This window comes from Mchenga conophoros, linkage group LG20, assembly GCF_057382185.1.
Source record: "Mchenga conophoros isolate Kocher_MC1m ecotype Shallow Benthic linkage group LG20, M_conophoros_male_GT1.1, whole genome shotgun sequence".
NCBI classification, from domain to species: domain Eukaryota; kingdom Metazoa; phylum Chordata; class Actinopteri; order Cichliformes; family Cichlidae; genus Mchenga; species Mchenga conophoros.
The window spans coordinates 33,609,884-33,629,945 of record NC_140545.1 but is presented as its reverse complement, the minus strand read 5'-3'; the positions used below and the strand labels follow the sequence as shown (position 1 = coordinate 33,629,945).

General features: G+C 42.6%; 2 protein-coding genes across 3 annotated transcripts; one reads left to right on the top strand and one right to left on the bottom strand.

Annotated features, from left to right (window-relative positions):
• Positions 1 to 1,082: 1,082 nt before the first annotated feature.
• pcsk1nl (proprotein convertase subtilisin/kexin type 1 inhibitor, like) lies at positions 1,083 to 10,406 on the top strand. Its single transcript, XM_085259717.1, has 5 exons — positions 1,083 to 1,226; positions 6,409 to 6,664; positions 6,949 to 7,192; positions 7,270 to 7,377; positions 9,433 to 10,406. Exons 1-5 carry the CDS (start codon positions 1,173 to 1,175, stop codon positions 9,833 to 9,835), a joined length of 1,065 nt encoding a protein of 354 aa, XP_085115843.1. The 5' UTR covers positions 1,083 to 1,172; the 3' UTR covers positions 9,836 to 10,406.
• A 4,097-nt stretch (positions 10,407 to 14,503) lies between these two features.
• On the bottom strand, positions 14,504 to 19,972 carry lhfpl4b (LHFPL tetraspan subfamily member 4b). Of its 2 annotated transcripts, XR_014890225.1 has the most exons (8): positions 19,753 to 19,972; positions 16,894 to 17,114; positions 16,543 to 16,747; positions 16,220 to 16,299; positions 15,996 to 16,143; positions 15,875 to 15,911; positions 15,386 to 15,797; positions 14,504 to 14,757 (listed from the first exon to the last, which is right to left on the bottom strand). XR_014890225.1 is itself a non-coding variant. In XM_085260464.1 (7 exons), exons 2-6 carry the CDS (start codon positions 17,110 to 17,112, stop codon positions 15,883 to 15,885), a joined length of 681 nt encoding a protein of 226 aa, XP_085116590.1. In that variant the 5' UTR covers positions 17,113 to 17,114; positions 19,753 to 19,972; the 3' UTR covers positions 15,187 to 15,797; positions 15,875 to 15,882. The 2 variants fall into 2 exon arrangements, 1 of the variants encoding a protein (XP_085116590.1); XM_085260464.1 differs by lacking the exon at positions 14,504 to 14,757 and having other exon boundaries at positions 15,187 to 15,797.
• Positions 19,973 to 20,062: the final 90 nt, after the last annotated feature.

Here is a 20,062-nt window from a genome sequence, read left to right as displayed (position 1 = left end):
AATCTGGAATCTCAGAGGATTATTAGAGGAGGACGTGAGGGCAGCTGTAAAAAGGATGAAGATTGTGCTATAAAAACCCGGAGCAGGAAGTGTTTCTGTTAAAAGCTTCCTCCGTGGCTTTCTGCCCTTTGACAGGATCTCAGTTATTGGCTATAAATCTTCAGATGGATGTTCCAGTCAGCGAGCTGTTTTGGAGTGTTGCTGCTTTTCTTTTACGTTTGTTTTTATTTGTCTTCCAATCAAATGTTTCTGTGAAAAAAAGTGATCCTTCCTCTTCTTTTTCTTCTTCTTGGGTCAGTCTTCTCGTCTCCATCGGTGCATCTTTTGGTTCTTCTGTGTTTAGTCTGTTGTGTCCTTCTCTTCATCCTTAGCAACTTCCATATATCCTTCTCTCCTTGTTATGGAAATACATACTTCTTTGCTTTGGTTCTTATATTACCTGTTCCTTATCTCCTCGTTTATTTAATTCCTTATCTCTGTAGCTACTTCTTCCACACTATTTCTTATTTCTTTCCCTCGTCATGCCGCCCCTTATGTCCTAATCTTAATCCTTGCCCCTTTTTGTTTTATACACTTTATATCCTTTTCTCCTCGTGTCCTTTTCCCATTTTCCTCCCTCACCCCCTCTTTCCTATTTCTTGCATTCCCTTGTGTACTGATTTTCTTACTTGTCCCATTTCTTATTACCTTCCTTATCTTATTTATTTCCACTTTTTACATTTGTTTTCTCCTCCGTTGTTCCTTTGCCTCATTTCTGAAATTTTATTCCCGTATTTTATTTCCTTGTGTCCACATCGACCTCCTTACTTCAACTCCTTCCTTATGCCCTTACAGCCAAACTTATCTCTTTTTATGAACTTATCGCTTTCTGTGTCTTCTTATCTCCTTCCTTATGTCCTTCAATTATTTTTTTCTCCCACCTTATTCACTCCCATAATTCTTGGTTCTTCCATTTTTCATCACATCCTATTTTGTCCTCTGTCTTCTGTTATTATCTTATTCCATCTCAAAAGCTCTCCCTGTCGCCTCCTTCTCTTTCCTTTCTCCTCTCGCCTTCTGTCCTGAGTCATCGCTCCTCCCTCTCTCTGTACCCTCCCCCCTTCCTCCCTTTTATCAGAGGAGTGTCTGCATCCTGCCTCAGTGTGTGTTTGTGTGTGTGCTCGGCCTGTAGCATGGCGTCTCTCGGCCTCCTGCTGCTCAGCACTGCTCTGATCCACACCACTCAGGTAAGGACGAGTCCCACCGACGGCACACACACATACAGAGAGAGAGAGAGCATGTTTACATATGTGTCGCATGTGTGTTTATCCAGCCATTCATCTCCACGGTGCTGCATCATCACGGTAACCTGACACTGATGCAAAACAATGTCACTGCTGTTTATCTTCTACCTGTCAGCACACACACACACACACACACACACCTGTATGTGTGCCTGTCTTCTGTTTTCTATTTCATTGATTAGGTATTGATTAACAGATGAGGGAAATCAGTGCAGAGAAACTGAGATGTTGTGAGGCTGCGGCATCTACGTGAAGATCAAACTGAGTTTTAGATGTTCGGAGAGAACCAGAACCAGGTCAGAACCAGGTCAGAACCAGGTCCAGGGTCTGCGTTTGGACCCTCAGATGCATCATTTCACCGTGGGTCCTCTCAAAGATAGCAGGACAATCATGAGTCTATTTTTGTGTGTGGATGTGTGTGTGTGTGTGTGTGTGTGTGTGTGTGTGTGTGTGTGTGGGTAGCTGCTGTGTCAGGAAGAACATTTCGTTTCAGCTGCTGTCACCATAGCGACAGGAGACGGTTACCCACAGCAACACGGCCGTAGATTACACAGGCTACAGCAGGTCTCCTGACACATAATGACTGCTCAGCGTGTGTGTGTGTGTGTGTGTGTGTGTGTGTGTGTGTGTGTGTGTGTGTGTGTGTGTGCACTGCTGTTCATTATTTGTGAGGACAGGGTTCGCTTCCCTGAGCATACAGACCTAAATGACTGAGCGATAATAGAGATGAGGTTTATTGTCTCTGAGGGAAAATTTATATTTGGTCTCACGGCGCTGTGACAATAAAGTTATGTAATCTTTATTCAGTATGTGCACAACAACACAACTGCACCTGTACTGCACACAGTGCTCACTTTGTTACCGAGGTTTAGACACTGACATCATCATCCTGGACTTTAATTTTTAAACATGTTGTAAAAGACTCACCGACAGATCCTGGCGTGGCGGTCTGTAGGTGATAAGCAGCTGTGTGCTGTCACCCGGGGGGAGTGTAAAACATGTACGGAACAGCTTACAACATGGGCTGCTCTTGTTCATGTCCTTGCTTTTGGTGCTCCTTCAGCTTAGAGAACAAATGTTGTTTACAAAGAACATCCTGAGCAAACCGTCAGTTCTCTGCTTTTACCTGCCCTTTTTCAATCTGACCTTTTCATGCTTATGATAAAGTGCTGCCATTCTCTTTACTGGTCTAGTCCAACAGCGTTCGACCTGTGCATAATGTCATGCGCTGTTAACTTTTTTGGGACTTATGGTCCCATTATGGTGTCCGTTTACATACCTGTTTGGCTACACAGACATATAGGTTGTGGGAATTCAACCAGCACGTTGATCGACATCAGTAACGTTATAGATACGTAGCTTCTATCTAACTACTACAGGGTAACGACTGAAAACAACACATACTGCTTAACCTTACTTCTGCTGAGACCCCTCACTTCCAGATAAATATGAGGGTTGTGATAATAAAGCTTGATTTTGTGTAAAAACAGTTAAAGAGTGGCTTATTTTGCCCATCTCCAGCATGACACATCTGCATGATTCAGTCCAAATTAATTCTTTTTGAACCTTTTACTGGGTCTTTATGCTGCCCATTAGTTCATCCTGTCTGACACAAGATCTTTTCGCTCCTCTCCCATTAAAAGCTTCTTCCTTCTTACTGTAGCGCCACAGAAATATGAAAAATATGATGATTCTTTCAGAGCTCAGGTTTCTTGGTTGCTTCACTTCCATGAGGAACAAAGTGACTTTCACAGTCATGATGAGTACCACAGACAGACAGAGCATAAATATGACTTTCTTTTTAAGGGTTGCGTGATCAGGTATCCAGGCAACCGAGAAACCTGAGCGCTGAAAAAACATCTAATACTATTTTAACCCAAACCATGATCTTTGTAATTCTAACCAGGTAAAGCTAACAAACCAGCAGGTCAGAATAAAAATAAACAGCAAATAAAAATGCGACCTCGGTCAGCTCACAGAGACGGTGTATTTTCATTGGATCATTGGATTGTGGGAACTATAGACTCTCCTGGCGCCCCTGCAGCCACCTAACATGGAATTATTTTGCTCTTTAACTTTGGAAGAACTTCACTTTTCTTTATAATCACGTTTCACCCATAGATGATTGTGGATTCAGGGTGTGAAAGATGGATGCAAGTGTCTTAAACATGCATTCTTTCCAATAGCCAGCAGGGGGAGACTCTTCAGGTCTCAAACCTCAGACTGGTTGTATTAAGTATATGTGAAATTGGACCTTTGCTTCATTGGTTTGTGACCTCAGTAAACATTGTCCTTGTGCGTTTATGATCTCAGTTAAGGCTTATTTATTGGTGTCAAATGGTAGGATAAAGCAGGGTGTAATTTGGACACCTGCCTCTTCTTTGGGAAGTTACGATGCTATGAGCTATCATCTTCCATGAAAATGGAATATCTGAGCAGAATCCATAACACATCTGCTGGACCTGTGTTTTTCCATACGGTGCTCAGTTCAGTCTGGAAAACGGTGAAAGATCATGATATGATGTGAAAATGTGGACATTTTGGCTTAATATGACTAAATTCTCCCTCCGTGCTGCACAGAAAGCAAAGAAAAGCTCTTTTTTAGGTTTTTATGCTGATGTTTTAATCTCCCAGAGCGCCGTGTCAGAGCTGCTCTAACGTTTGCAGAAAATACTGGATCCCACAGTGAGTCAGAGAGTTATTCTCCTCAGAGGGCTCATTACCTCCTCCTCCTTCATCTCTTCATCACGCCGCTGTCTCACCATCACACAGAGCCACAGATACAACCCTCCTCCTCTCCGGAATAAGCTGCTCTGCTGCAGGCGGAGACATATTATCATTGTAAATCAGTGTTAGTTCGAGAACTCTGACACATCTCGGCTGGAAATTAAAGCTGCTGCAGCAGGATGAACCCGGATCTGTCTGCTGCGATCGCCTGGCATGGAAGATTTAATCATCTCACAGTCAAAGCGACAGCTTCTTTCATGTGAAAGAAGCTGTTGAAGCATTTTTCTCTCATGCTTCCATTAATCCTGAGCAAAGATTGCTCGCAGCCTATTCAGACTCTTCATACTGAGGAGCAGTTTTAGGTACTTTACCCATGAGTCGCTCTATATCAGCGCAGATGCACTGATGTGTAACTGTCACTTAAGCATTAAACGTCACATCTGCCAACATATGTCTCCCAATGACGAGGATTAGCACATTTCATTCAGACACTTATGACAGAAAGATGCCTGCCTAGATTTAAGCAGAAGAGTTTAATTAGAGGTGATCATTTGGTTCATCATTCACTGAAAATAAGAGATGCACAGGAACTGGGAAGTGAAAAGTAAATATCCCCTTGGAGCCTAGAGGTTGATGCCAGGGGTGGAGGAGTGGAAACACCAGGTGGTGCTGCAGAATATATTACCAAATTTGGATGGCGTGTTCAGTACAAGCATGTTTGTGTGAGATGTAGCACAGATGTTTTTTAAAAATAGTAGATTTAAAGAATGTTTTATTTCTTAGTAAATGGTGGATATTTGTATGAAGCATGGTTAAAATTTGAAATAATGAAGTCAGAGCATGAAAAATGATCCCTGTGAGCCAAAGGCTCAGACTCCAGACTGCTCTAAATGCTCTGCCTTTTCCCCAGATGACACCACTGATATGGGATATCTCTAATATAGCTGTCTCCGACACAGCTCTGGCTATGAGCACAGATGTTTGGGAGGGGCAGCCAATCAGAAGAAAACTGGATAAAAGCACAGGAGAAATGAACTAAAACCAATATAAGATGAATGGTGATTATGGTGGCAAAGCTACTGTAATTGAGTATGAGAAGAAAAATATGGAGCTGTGAATCTGCAAGCTAGGTTCACCGTTATTACCACAAAGCCTTATTTATTATTAGCATAATTAGTTGAAAGCAGCTCAAAGAGCTTTTCACAGCAACGTGGTGGTGAGATCCATCTCAGTTGCACATCTAAGTGGTAACTGGAGTATTAATTGCGATGTGAATACTAAATAGAAGAACAATAATTTCTCAGTGCAATCATACAGCCAGCACTGCTGCTGAGTCACCGTAAGTGCAGCTCACTGATTAATATCACCGTGGTCTGAGAGTCTGATATAAATGCGATCACCCCGAGGCCTCAGACAGCTCATCGATAACCCTCTCGGCTGTCTTTCATCACTGCATCAGTCCTCCTCGGTCTCACACACACTCACTTAGGAACAGAAACTGCTGCGTCACATCTGTTCTCACACCTTTCCTTCCTTCTGTGAACATTTCGACACTTTGTGGAGAGGGAAAGTTAGCTTTCTATCATCCGCTCATTGGTTAAATCAAGATGAAAAGGAATTATTCTCTCTTAAGTAAGAATCTCATTGAAAGCAAATCAACCACAGGGAAATCGAACTCCTGACCTTCAGCACTAATGAATATTGAGTTAACTAACCGATTAACACTTTAAGGAGACTGCTTCAAAGATTTATAATGTTGACATCCAGGCACATGGAGAGAAGTCAGTTCACAACACAAGGACATGATTACATGTATACATGCATATTTTTTGTGGCTCTCTGATCACAGCTAGTTCATATCAGTGGTGCTACATCAAAGGAAAAGCTCTGTTTGCAATAACCTGATCAATATTTCTTGCTTTGTAAGACACAATCTGAAAGGACCGTAACCATGGAAACAACATCAAGATCTGTACGTCCTTGGTGCAGTTTTGCAGGGGACACAACGCTAATGTTTCAACCTCGTTTGCTTGGTGGGTGCTGCACGGATCAATATCGGGCACTCTGTTTTTCAGCTTCCACGTGCTCTGTATGCCGATGATGTTGACATGTTCACATATGGAGGAAAGAAGCTGAGCAATTAGCTGTTAATCTGCCACATATAATGGACAAAGTTTCAAATTAGCTCAAGTGAAAGGCAAGTATTTATGTTGGTGGTGATTATTTCATACCTTATTTAATATCGTATCTACCTGCTCAGTTACTGGAAAGGGAAATTAGCTACTCGCTAAATCTGACAGAAGGCATCTGTTCTTTCATGAGATGGATTTTATTTTTAATCCCTGAGAATAAAAATTTAAGCTTATCTAAGCTGTAACTTCTGGTCTGTCTCCCTCAGTCTCTACCTGCAGCTCGTGCTGGGGGCCACGGCCTGGATGTGTCAGTGGGTGGAGTCAGACGCCAGCGCAGAGACCTCCCTAACATGCTGCCTTATGAAGATCAGATGATGTCATATCCTGCCATGCAGGGAGGAGGCAGGGCCAATGACCTGTACTACCAATCAGATGACTGGAGGGGGAGGGGCTTGGACCAGGCACTGCAGCGATTGGTGGAGAGAGACCAGAGGAAGGAGCAGGAAGAGGAGCAGCAAGCGGGTTAGGAAACTTTAATCCTTTCTTTTATGTTTTTCTTGAGATTTTCATTTTCAGGGAAACTTTGTTTACTTTTTTTAGTGTTTTACATATGAACAAAAATTCTGACTTTGTTCTAGAAATGTTCATTAATTTATTGGTAAAAATACAATATTTTGTCTTTGTTTCCTCACATCACTTCAATTATTTCCATTGTAAACGTTTCTCCGTATCAGTTTATCATCAGTATATTTATTTAGGCGAAATTAAAACCAACTTCTAAGTACACCAATCAAATATGTCCACAGCCTACCTGGCAGCTCTGCTCCGCCTACTGAGCGAGGCAGAGAGCGCAGGACTGGTCGGTCCGGGTGACGTGGAAGTGGTCGAGGAGGAGGAGGATGAGGAGGATGATCAGGGCCCCACAAGGGACTTCCAGGGTCCTGCTCCTGCAGACTACGATGAGACTGGAAGGGGGATGAGCATGGGGAGGCCCCGGGCCGCCTGGTGGGGCCTTGTGGAGCCCCAGCTTGCTCAGGCCCTGCTTGACAGGTAAATTTTAGTTTCATGCTGAGAATCTGTAGGAGACAGAAAAAGTAATCAATAATAATAAAGCATGATTTTCTCAGGATGGATCCCCGGCTCGCTCAGACGCTGCTGGAAAGAGCGAAACAGGAGAGACGTCAGCAGGCTGGACGAGTCGCATCAGGACTGAGCCGAGACCAGGAAACCCTGAGGTGAGCTCACCAATCTGTTAATGGATAAACGATGGATCAGTCCGCTCCACCTGCAGCTCTACAGAGTTCTTTTTTAAAATTCAGTCCACTGTAACTGTGAGTTTAATTATTAAATGAAAGTACTTTGAAAAGAAAGTTAAGAAATGGAGAGAAAGAATCAGAATATATTAAAACAATGTGAACAAAGTTTTAATTTAGCATGACTAATTACAGAATGAATGAGTTTTCTCTGAATGAAAGTTTTCCACCCTAAAATATTGAAATGTTTTGATTATTTTTAAGAGACATCTATATTTGTGTCCTCCTCTATTCACATATTAACACTTATTGAGAACATCCAAAGGTTTACAGGGAAACAGGGTTTCAAAGTGCTTTACAGAGACATTAAAAATCCAAAACAAATAAAAAGCATGATTTAAGATGGGAAAAAAGAAAGAAAGGAACAGTAGATAAAATCAGTAGTTAAAATGTAACTTTTGAAATTTAAGCTTAAAAGTAAAACAGTGCTTTACAGGATTTGGTGCTTTAGTCAAATGCAGCTGAGAACAGGTGAGTCTTCAACCTGGATTTAAATAAACTGAGTGTTTCAGCTGATCTGAGGCTTTCTGGGAGTTTGTTCCAGATATAAGGAGCATAAAAGCTGAATGCAGCTTCTCCGTGTCTGGTTCTGACTCTAGGAACTGATAAAAGACCGGATCCAGATGACCTGAGGGATCTGGATGGTTCATACTGGGTCAGGAGGTCACTGATGTATTTTGGTCCTAAACCATTCAGAGCTTTATAGACCAGCATCAGGACTTTAAAGTCTATCCTCTGACGGACAGGCAGCCAGTGTAAAGACCTCAGAGCTGGACTGATGTGGTCCACTTTTTTGGTCTTAGTGAGGACTCGAGCAGCAGAGTTCTGAATGAGCTGTAGATGTCTGACTGATTTTTTAGGTAGACCTGTAAAGATGCTGTTACAGTAATCAAGCCTACTAAAGATGAATGCATGGACTAGTTTTTCCAGGTCCTGTTGAGACATCAGATCTTTTATCCTTGATATATTCTTGAGGTGATAGTAAGCTGACTTTGTTATTGTCTTAATGTGTTTTTCTAAGTTTAGGTCTGCATCCATCACTACACCCAAATTTCTCGCCTGGTTTGTGGTTTTTAGATGTATAGATTGAAGTTCTCTGGTGACCTGTAATCGTTTTTCTTTGGCACCAAAGACTATTACCTCAGTTTGTTTTTGTTTAGCTGGAGAAAATTGTGGCACAACCAGTCATTAATTTCCTCAGTGCATTTACCAACAGCCTGTACAGGGCCTCGGTCTCCTGGTGACATTGTGATATATATTTGTGTGTCATCTGCATAGCTGTGATAGTTTATTTTGTTGTTCTTTATAATCTGTGCCAGTGGGAGCATGTAAATGTTAAACAGAGGGGGTCCCAAGATGGAACCTTGGGGAACTCCACATGTGATCCTTGTCTGCTCAGATGTGAAGTTACCTTTTGATACAAAGTATTTCCTGTTTTCTAAGTATGTTTTGAACCAGTTTAGATTGGTCCTAAACTGCACTGCTCTCTAAAAGACACACTTTGAAAACTAACTTAAAACATGATGCACGTAGCGCTGAATTATGTTAATCTCTATGATATTTAGTAGATATTGTTTATTTTTATTTTTAGTACATCAGGGACTGACTGTGACAATCCAGAGGATGTATTTCGTGTTTTTCAATCTTTTTTTTTTTTTGACACACGTCAAGGCAAAAAGCAAAAAAATCTAAAGGCACACTTTGACTTCCCTGAAGACCATTTGGGAACTAATATCAGAAATGTTATTATTAATTATGTGTCTTCATTTGACTTGTTTCAGTTTTATACTTATTAGAAAATGTAAAACTGAACTTAATGATCCAATGATGTGCCCACAGCTGCTGAACCACCGACTCTTTATTTTATGATGTAAATTAATAGTATGATTTATTAATAAATTGCTTACTTATTTTGTTTAATAATATTATCAATAATAATAATAATAAATTCAAGATGGCCATGTATTCCCTCCTTAGGCGGATGGTTGCTGGGATACTCTCCAGCATCGGTCCTAACGGTGCCTCGGTCGCCTCCTCTGGTCGCAGAGCGAAGAGGGACCTGTCAGCGAAAGCACCTGAGCCTGTTAGCTCCGCCCACAGAAGAACCCGCCGTTCTCTTGACGATCTGGCTCCCCCTTCACCTAGCAACGACCCTCCCCTCCTCAGGGTGAAGAGGCTGGAGGATTACGACGGAGAGGAGCAAGGAGAGAAGCTGCACCCCCAGGTGGTCGGGCTGCAGAGGATGAAACGCATCGACACTACGTCAACAGGTGACGCAGAGGAACTGAATCATGGGAGTCGTAGGCGCCGGAGGAGAGCTGCTCTGAACTACGACCCACAAATATTGGTTGATCAGATTCTGGAGTACATGAGGGAGTAAGGAGTAGAGAAAAGAGTATACGTTGTCATTCAGGTTTTTATTTGTGCATCTTTTTCATTTGTTCCTGCTGCTTTCGTGAACATTTATCAAGTTGTTTGTTGTAAAAATGAGGAGAAATGTCAAACAGATGGAAAAGGATAAAACGGTTCCGTTTGTGCGAGTCTTTAAAACACTACATTTCCCATGAGCCTCAGCAGGCATTGTTCCAGCACATTCAATGAACCAAAATCTAAAAATTCACCGGAATCAAATTTGTGAAAAGAAACTTCTTTCTCAAGCTCTCCGATTGGCTGATAATCTACTGCAATGGTCTCTGGGGCTTGTAGTTAGACTCTTCATTACTGTAATGTGGTTACATTGTTACAGGTTCGCCATTAAATCGAGCTTCTTTCCTTCAAAAAAGATGGAGAGATGGTGGAAAGTGGTAATAACCTTGGCAATGGCTCATCAGCTATGTGATCAATACGTTCTCGTTGTGTTCCTGTACTTCAGCTTGTGATGATTCGTCTGTCTGTGGTGAAATTTTGATTCATGTCACACTCAGAAATAAAGTCGGTAAAGTCGACCTTCACTGCCGCCTGCTGTCTGTTTTTGTCCCCACCAAAGACGGACGTATCCTGTGGTTGTCGAAAGGGAGAACAGTGTAGGACCTGTAATTGTTCTAATGGCCAGCAGGGGGAGTCTGATCTGCTTGCAAAACAGTCCGATTGTGTTGAGGTCTATGGGAAAATTACCCTACATCTTCTTTAAACTTTAACCTCACTATTCAGTCGTCTGGTGAGTTTATAGGTTGAGATGGCAGTTTCGGATCTTATCTGATAAAAAAAAAAAATCTTGTTCATTTAATCAATTATGGGTCACATTGGTGTGAAAAAATGACACTTTTATCACAGTCTTCACACCCCAAGTACTCTGAATTTAAGTTAATAAATATGAAACAATCATTCTGACTTAACTGTTTGAAATATATACACAAAACAGTTTGGCTATAATATCATTAAAACAAACAGCACATCTTTTTGATTATTCTGTTTCAGGTAAGTAAATTAACTAGGTTAAGTCTTTCCCAACTTTGTTCATCAAACCTTTGGAGGTCCAGATCACATAATTTTCAACTTCCCATTTCTGGGAAAAGTCAAATCCAGGGTACAGAAATAACTCATTCCACTTAACAGCTTTGTTACATTTTAATAAAACATTGAAACAGAAAAACTTTTGAATCATTCCAAAAAACAGTTTTCCAATAAACACATGTCTGGTCTATGGGGGAAAAAAATAAGTTAAACTGAATCTAATAAAGACACAGCATAATCTCATTAACAACAAAAACATTTTAAACACAGAAGGGAACACATTTATTCATGTACCTTACAGGTCAAAGGTCATGCTGACAGCAAACACTAATGCTCTCCATCAGTTTTATCTCTGTGGTTAGCTGAGCTTAGCACAAAGAACCGCGCTGCATCTGAAACCCCATACCCAACTCTAACCTACTCCCGTACAGACACTCAGTATGTGTGACAGTATGTCATTCACATGTGTGTTTATGCCTACCAAAGTGAACTCTTACAGGTTTATATACACACTCGTGTGCATGAATGTCATGGTAATTTGGGGCTTTTATTTACTTCTTTAAGCTGCTCTTTTTACAGGGTGGGATGATTGTCCAGCATACATCTTTAAAGATTAAAGAAAATGTTCTTAATTCAAAAAGTATAGATACAGGCTCAAATAGTAACAAACACTTAAAAGATTTTATATAATCTTCATCAACCTACTAAAAGAAACTTGAGAAGCCGTAGTCAAGGATGTTACAATGTTCAGGAACAACCCAAGAGCCTCAAGCCTGCCATGGACTAGAAACTGGTACGCCAACATCACTGTCCACAGTGGAGTAAGTTTTACATTGCCGTGGACTGAGAGGCTACCTACCAAGAAAGAAACCCCCACCCAAAATCAACACCTTCAAGCTCCTCTGAAAGTTGCTGCTGATCAAACAGACAAATTTTATGGTCAGATGACACAAAGATTGAGCTATATGGCAACAATGATAAGGGATATATGTCTGGAGGAGCAATAGTGAGGCTTTCAAACCTAAGAACACTGTACCACCTGTGCTCTGGGGCTGTTTTGCTGCCAGTGGTACTAGAATAAAGAAGAATTGCCATTTCAAAATGATTGACTTGGACACAGCTGGACATTCTAGCAAACACACAACAAAACTGGCTTTGGGATGGATAAAGCAGACTAACATTAAGGTCCCAACCAATATATATGAACGATTGGTCAACTATGAGCCTGTATGACTCTGTAGATTAGGGAAAAACAATAAATAAATTCAAACTTATGTTTTAACAGTCATTAAAGACGTATGCTGTATGATCATTTGATGAAACGAACATTTCAAAGAAATTATTACAGATGAGCGTATATAAACTTCTGACCTCGACTGCTCATTTACATTGAGACTGAATGGTTATTGCACAAGTTGTTGGTTAGTAAATAATTTAGATTTTATCCTAATGAATAGATTATTTCAGATGCAGCGCTTAAGCGTGTTAGCTAGAAAGGGAATCAAAGAGGTTTAGTTGACTAAAGAAGCTAGCTAGACATGAAGGGTAATGTATACTAACAATCCATCTAGTACTATTAATCCTGTAGGAGCACTTTATTCATTTAAACACCTTAAGCTAACACAAATCTAAATGAACTCGTAGCTAACTCAAAGCAAGCTAACCTAGCTAAAAATCAGGCTGGAAGCATAGGCTTATATCATAAAGCTAATGGTAACTTCATTCTGACTCCTAATGACAAACTGTTAGATAATATGATATACAATGTAAATAAGACATTTATTCATGCTGAATACATTAGTGGTAGAAGCCACTGCTATCTAGGACATATTTAAGATAAATCTGGCTATGCTAGCCAACAGTCTCCCTTGCTTCTAGTGCTTGTGCTAAGCTAGGTTAACCACTTTGATTAAAACAATTTTTTACTTAATAAATGCTGAAAAATGACATAAGATGATTTTATACAACATAGGACCACTGATCTTCAGACCAAACATATTGTCACAGCAGCCGTCTCCTTTTATTCTTTAACCTTTTTAAAACCTAAATCCATCAAAGTGACCTGCCGTCACTTTTACATTTAAGTGGGTCTATTTAGCTCATTCCCATCTCCATATTTTCAAATGGTGCTCCACACAAGTCCCTAAAGGTTGAGCTAAGAGAAAAATGAGTACTCTAAATAGTACATATGTCTGTGAAGGTTCTCAGTCATCCAGGTCATCGTAGTCAAAGGAGCTTGCAAAGAAAAGCGTCTGGACTTCTTTAAGTTACTTGAAGACGTTTCACCTCTCATCCAAGAAGCTTCTTCAGTTCTAAGGTCAAATGGTGGAGAGTCCCAGATATAAACCTAGTGGGAGTATCCCTCCACAGAGGGACAAAAGGACCCCCTGATGATCCTCTAATCGCCTGAGCCAAGGTGTGAAACTGGGTGTGGGTCCCAATCAGCCGGAGTTTCGGGTGAGTTCATTGTGAAACCTGGCCCCACCTTATCATGCGAATTCCTGAGATCAGATGGCCCAGGATGTGAGTGGGCGTTAAGGCGTCTGGGAAGGGATCTCAAAACTGGATTATAGATGGCAGAGAGTTGGTGTCGTAAACCCCCGCCTCTGTTCAAAGATGGTCGCTCACAGTGGACATAGATGGCTTCTTTCACTCCTCTTTCAAACCATCTGTCCTCTCTGTCCAAAACGTGAACATTGGCATCCTCGAAAGAGTGTCCTTTGTCCTTAAGATGCAGATGGACTGCTGAGTCTTGTCCTGTGGAGGTGGCTCTTCTGTGTTGTGCCATGCGCTTGTGAAGTGGCTGTTTGGTCTCTCCAATGTAGAGGTCTGAGCATTCCTCGCTGCACTGTACTGTACATTGTACATTGTACTGTACACTGTACAGCATACACCACATTGTTAAGTCTGTGTTTTGGCGTTTTGTCTTTCGGGTGAACCAGTTTTTGTCTGAGCGTGTTGCTAAGACAAAAACTGGTTCACCCGAAAGACAAAACACCAAAACACAGACTTAACAATGTGGTGTATGCTGTACAGTGCAGCGAGGAATGCTCAGACCTCTACATTGGAGAGACCAAACAGCCACTTCACAAGCGCATGGCACAACACAGAAGAGCCACCTCCACAGGACAAGACTCAGCAGTCCATCTGCATCTTAAGGACAAAGGACACTCTTTCGAGGATGCCAATGTTCACGTTTTGGACAGAGAGGACAGATGGTTTGAAAGAGGAGTGAAAGAAGCCATCTATGTCCACTGTGAGCGACCATCTTTGAACAGAGGCGGGGGTTTACGACACCAACTCTCTGCCATCTATAATCCAGTTTTGAGATCCCTTCCCAGACGCCTTAACGCCCACTCACATCCTGGGCCATCTGATCTCAGGAATTAGCATGATAAGGTGGGGCCAGGTTTCACAATGAACTCACCCGAAACTCTGGCTGATTGGGACCCACACCCAGTTTCACACCTTGGCTCAGGCGATTAGAGGATCATCAGGGGGTCCTTTTGTCCCTCTGTGGAGGGATACTCCCACTAGGTTTATATCTGGGACTCTCCACCATTTGACCTTAGAACTGAAGAAGCTTCTTGGATGAGAGGTGAAACGTCTTCAAGTAACTTAAAGAAGTCCAGACGCTTTTCTTTGCAAGCTCCTTTGACTCTAAATAGTACAGCGAATACGCTTGGCTCATGCACACAGATTTGTGGCACTGATTTGCAAAGGACTTCATTCTTCAGCGAACAAAACATGGACACTTAACTACCAAGCAAGACCAAATTTAAGGGTAGAATAATACTGTCTAACAATTGTGCTTCTCATCAGTGCTGGGCCACACGTTCATCTTGAAATCTGCGGGGAAGTCACAGGGATTACCTTTACAACATTATGTTTAACATGAATATTCAACACCATTAGTTAGTTAATGTAGCTTAAAAGTCAAACAAAAAGCAACAGTATAACAAGTTTCATATTAACATAAAGCCAGTCTAAATGGAAAGACAGTGGCGGGGATACAGTTTCACCCCCAAAATATCAGATTTAACATATCAACTCTAGGCTGTTAACTGGAGTTTTAACTTTTACCTACAAAGCAGATTTTTTTTCTTTCTTCTACAACTTTTGTAAATTTTAAAAGCTGCAGAAACAGTTACTAAACTGTCTTAATCATAAGGCTTGATGGACCATAAGATAAAGCTGATACTAAGCTAAAAGGATGGCTTGACAGAACAGGAAGTCGGTAGAGAAATCTAAGACTTTCCTTCAATTTGCTGACTTAAGTTTTTCCAGAAAATATCCCAAATATATTTTAATTTAATGCGTGGGACGAATTTGTTTCTGCTTTAAAGTTGTCCTGATTGATTGCCACACTGTGTAGAAATGTTACTATGTAGTAATCTATTAATTGTGCTCATCCAGTACCAACACTTCATTTTGCTCCCAGTGGTTAGTTAAATAAATAAATTTTTAAAAAAATCACCTGCAACTCAAACGACCTGTGCTGACGGCATCTATTGGAGGTGGGTCCAGCCTGCTGACACAGCTGTTATGACGGTATCACTAATATGAGAGTGAAGATAAAAACTGGAGGTCTAAAAGGGGCTTAGTTCTCCTTTGATTTACTCCATCTCGCTCGTTTTCTCACCATTTTACTTCAACTGAACAGCGACCGAATGTCCCGAACACCGACCTCACCACCGCAGAGCCTCTTTCCTCCTGTTGTTACATTCCTCTGTTCAACACTAAACAACTCCTCCTGGAAACATCATGCAGCAATGAACGATTGCAGCTGAAGGAGACAGTCGTGCCATGAAATGCAGAAACAGATGATGATGATGATGATGGAGGATGAAGAGGTCGGGCGGAGTTGAAGAAATGAAGACCGAACATCCCTAAGAGAGAGTAAAAAGAAATAAATATCTGAGGCTTTAAAGACAGAAGACTAGTAAAACATAAAGAAGATACTCACCTGCTGATTCATGCTGTCATCAGCAGACCTGCGGTCACTGCAGCAATGAAAAAAAGAGTCTTAGTATGAAACTGTGAAGTTAACTCGTCAGATGAGTTTACCCCCTTACCCCCACACTCACATTCCTGGGTATCTGGTGGAAGTAGGGCGTCCTGTCTGTTGGCGAGGACGAAGGCCAGTGTGGCCAAGATGGCATAATCAAGAACTCCCAGGATGGCCAGAATGTAGGCCCAGTGAACTGAGCAGTTACCTGGAGAGAAGCTGCCCACCTGGAGACAGATTCACGATTAAGGACATCAGTGTGATAAAACACCCAGAAGCAAAACGATCAATCAGAATCCTCACCGAGTCTCCGCACAGAGCTTTCATCTCCTGACTCTCCCATGAGTCAGGAAACAGAAGACACGCCAACGCCAGACAGAAACCTGCAGAGACAAGAAAATACTGAAAAGCTGACCTGTACAGGCAGAGAGAAGAACTACAGAAACACTGTCCTCTAAAATAAAACTAGTGTCTGACCAAGCAGCAACCTCCAGCCTGGTGAATCAAGCCAAATGCAAAAATAACCATGAGCTGCAGTTCTGCTCTCTTCTAGCTGCAGAAAAACGACCACGGCAGTGACCAAAGTGTTAATGTTTGGGATTCAATGACCCATCAACATGACTAACCTGCAGTCAGCTGCAGCCAGGCGCAGATCTTGTAAACCGTTGCGGCGCTGCAGAACCTGAAGAGACAGAGACAGAGGACGCTGGTCCACACCGCCAACAGAGACACTCCCACCAACACCGCCACCGACTGCAAGGACGGCAGTGGAGACAGAGTGGACAGACCACCGTGACAGTCTGGGACCGGCCAGTCTGACTCCATGCACACCTACACACAGGGATACATGAACACACATTAAAGTGATCAGGTAAGCTATTTGATAATCCATCTGTGTGCAGGTGTAACATGTGTACATACAAATACAGAAACCCCTAAAAGATCCAGCTGTGGATTGGACAGGCACCGTTTCTCACCTCAAACAGTCCCAGTGTGCCGCTGGGTGGCTCTGGTCCCGCCTGCTGTGGGCGAACGTCTGTGGTGCAGATCCAGGACGGCTGCACCAGGATAACCACCTGGATGATGGCAAAGCAGAGAGTGCAGACGGCCCAGAGGACGCCAACGGCCCGGGCGCTCCGCACAAACTCAGTCTGGTACAGGCGGGAAAGGTCGGCAAGGCTGGGAGACACCAACATCACTGAGAAAGAGACACGTTTGACCATGACGAGAAAAATGTCTGTAGACTTTCTTAAACAACCTGCAGATTCTTTTACTGTCCTAATCCTTCTGTAATGGGAAGTCTTTAGGACCCAGGGGACCCAATGGAGGGTATAAAAGAGGAAGTAGCAGCAGGTGCTCTTCATTTCCACTGATGAGCGGCTGTGAACAATGGTTGTGTGAGTAGGTGAAGAGCCTGAGAAGTTTTGTCTGCTACACAAACAGTTGTTGTAAACCTCTACAGCAGAGGTTCGAGGTACAGGCTGTTTTTCTTTTAGTGTTTTTTTTTTTTAAATTTGTTATAATGTATTTGATGTTTATTGTATTTTATGTTTTAGTAGTGATTTTCACAAGATAAGCCAAGATAAGCCAGGTGTGCAGCAAACACAGTTGTCTGTTGGAGGTATGTTAACTTAATATATTTGACATTAAAAAAAGTATATTGATGCACTATAATCTAATTTATATTGTATTGCCTCCTGCAGGGCAGGCTGCACATGTGAATTTGTCGCTGTTTTTTTTCCCTCCTCCTCCTTGTTGTTGTGTTTTTGGTTTTAGTAGGGTCACCTTTTAAAACTGCATGTCTTTGGACGGTGGGAGGAAGCCGGAGTACCCGGAGAGAACCCACGCAAACACGGGGAGAACATGCAAACTCCACACAGAAAGACCCCGGCCTGATGGTGGAATTGAACTCAGGACCTTCTTGCTGTGCGGCAACAGTGCTAACCACCGTGCCACCGTGCTGTGGGGATAGGTTAATTGGATAATCCAAATTGCCACTAGGTGTGAATGTGAGTGTGAATGGTTGTCTGTCCCTGTGTGTTGGCCCTGCGACAGACTGGCGACCCGTCCAGGGTGTACCCTGCCTCTCGCCCTATGACAGCTGGGATAGGCTCCAGCGCCCCCCGCGACCCTGAAAAGGATAAGCGGAAGCGAATGGATGGACCTTTTAAAACTGTTTTTTTTTATGCCGGGTTTGTTTTTATTTCTACTGGGCTGGTGCAATATTAGTCGGGCAATGTGCAATCCCTGAGTGGGACTCTTACCTTAGGGGAATTAGGATCTTTAGAGGTGCTCTGTGTGGATTTGCAGTGAATAAGTTTTTATTAAGAGTGATTTTTAGTGCCACCGATTATTGCCTGAACTAGCACTTAGTGCATGCGATAAGTGTTCTGTTGGGCTCGTATTTATTTGGGGTGGATTTGTTTCTTTTAAAGCAACGAGCATCTGGGACCGCCAAGGGAGAGCAAGCCCTCAGGTGATAGTTGCATTGCTGGCAGGTTGCACCAATAACACTATCTTGTGGTCGTTAGTGACCTTTTTACCATTTTGATGTTTTAGGCCTTTTGCAAACCCTTTGTGTTCTTTTAAAATAATAAATGTTAACATATCTGACTGAAAAAAAAATTAAAAAAAAAAAAAGAAAAACAGCCTGTACCTCGAACCTCTGCTGTAGAGGTTTACAACAACTGTTTGTGTAGCAGACAATTAAAACTTCTCAGGCTCTTCACCTACTCACACAACCATTGTTCACAGCCGCTCGTCAGTGGAAATGAAGAGCACCTGCTGCTACTTCCTCTTTTATACCCTCCATTGGGTCCCCTGGGTCCTAAAGACTTCCCATTACACTTCCAAGGCGCTTCGTGCCAGCTCTGCTACCCTGAAACCTGGAATTTTTACCGTGGCAGGACGGTTGCATGGTAAAAAGTACAAAGTCTGTGTAATGTTAGATTATGCCAACGCGAAAAGACCTGTGAATCGTATTTATATTGTGAGGTGAAGACGTCCAATAGATCCTAAAGACTGACAATCAAGCAGAGACCAATGTGAAGACAAAACTAATACAAACTGAACTACGTTAGCCCTTCGATTACTTTAAAAGGCTTATAATCAGATTTTATTACAGCATCGTACTCGCCACTGTTTCCTTCACCGTAGGTTCAAAACATATCAGCAGATTATAGCACGAAATGGAAAATGCTCTATTAAAAAAACCTGCATCCTTTCATAAATGATAGTCCGGTGTATTATCTGCTAAAGGCGGCAGCAGGGAGGAAGTCTTAACATAAAATCCTCCACTCCTGTCACTGTACCTGCACAACGTGAATGAGAGGTGGAGACAGGTGTAGCGGCAGGAGCTCTACCTGAGATTTTCGGCTGTGCAGGCTCAGGGAACAGCTATGATTGGCACATGTAGGCACGTGGTCAGGTGCTGATTACGGGAGCGCGTGCATTTATGGGAAGCCAAAATCGTGTTCGAGATTTAAAATTCGATTAATCGTGAAGCCCTAGATGCACAGACGGAGTATCAGTGAATCACAGAGGCACAGGGGGAGTCTCGCTCTGCATCATCTCTCTGCAACAATGAGCGCAGACACCGACGCTCAGGACAGCCTGCAGAGAAATTCTGCAAGGACCAAGTGGGGAAAACCGGGGTTGATACCGAGAACACGAAAAGCTGCAGAATCAAAGCGACCGACAGCCAATCAGCGGCCGATAAACATCAGATCACCTACAGACTAACGTCACATCATCACCCCGTGATTTACCGAGCACAGAAACGGCACGAGCCGCAGCCGTATTCATCCGGTAAAAAGAGAAAAACGGCATCAACCAACCTGCAGCGTGAGGAGCTCCACCTGTCTGTCTGTGCACCTGTCTGTCTGCGGGATGAGCTCCACCTGTCTGTCTGCCGGATGAGAGGATGCTGCTGCAGCAGCAGGGAGGGGGCGGTCTCCTCTACATCCCCGGATGTGGAGCTTCCGCTGTAAACAATAATCTGCTGATCAATAAGCGGACGGAGAAACACGAACAACAGACGAGCCTCCACACTCCACACTCGGTCGTTTGTAATGAGCTGCGCCTCCTACAGGAGGACTGAGGAGCTGCAAGAGGACTGAACGTTCACTTTGATTCATCTCGCATCTC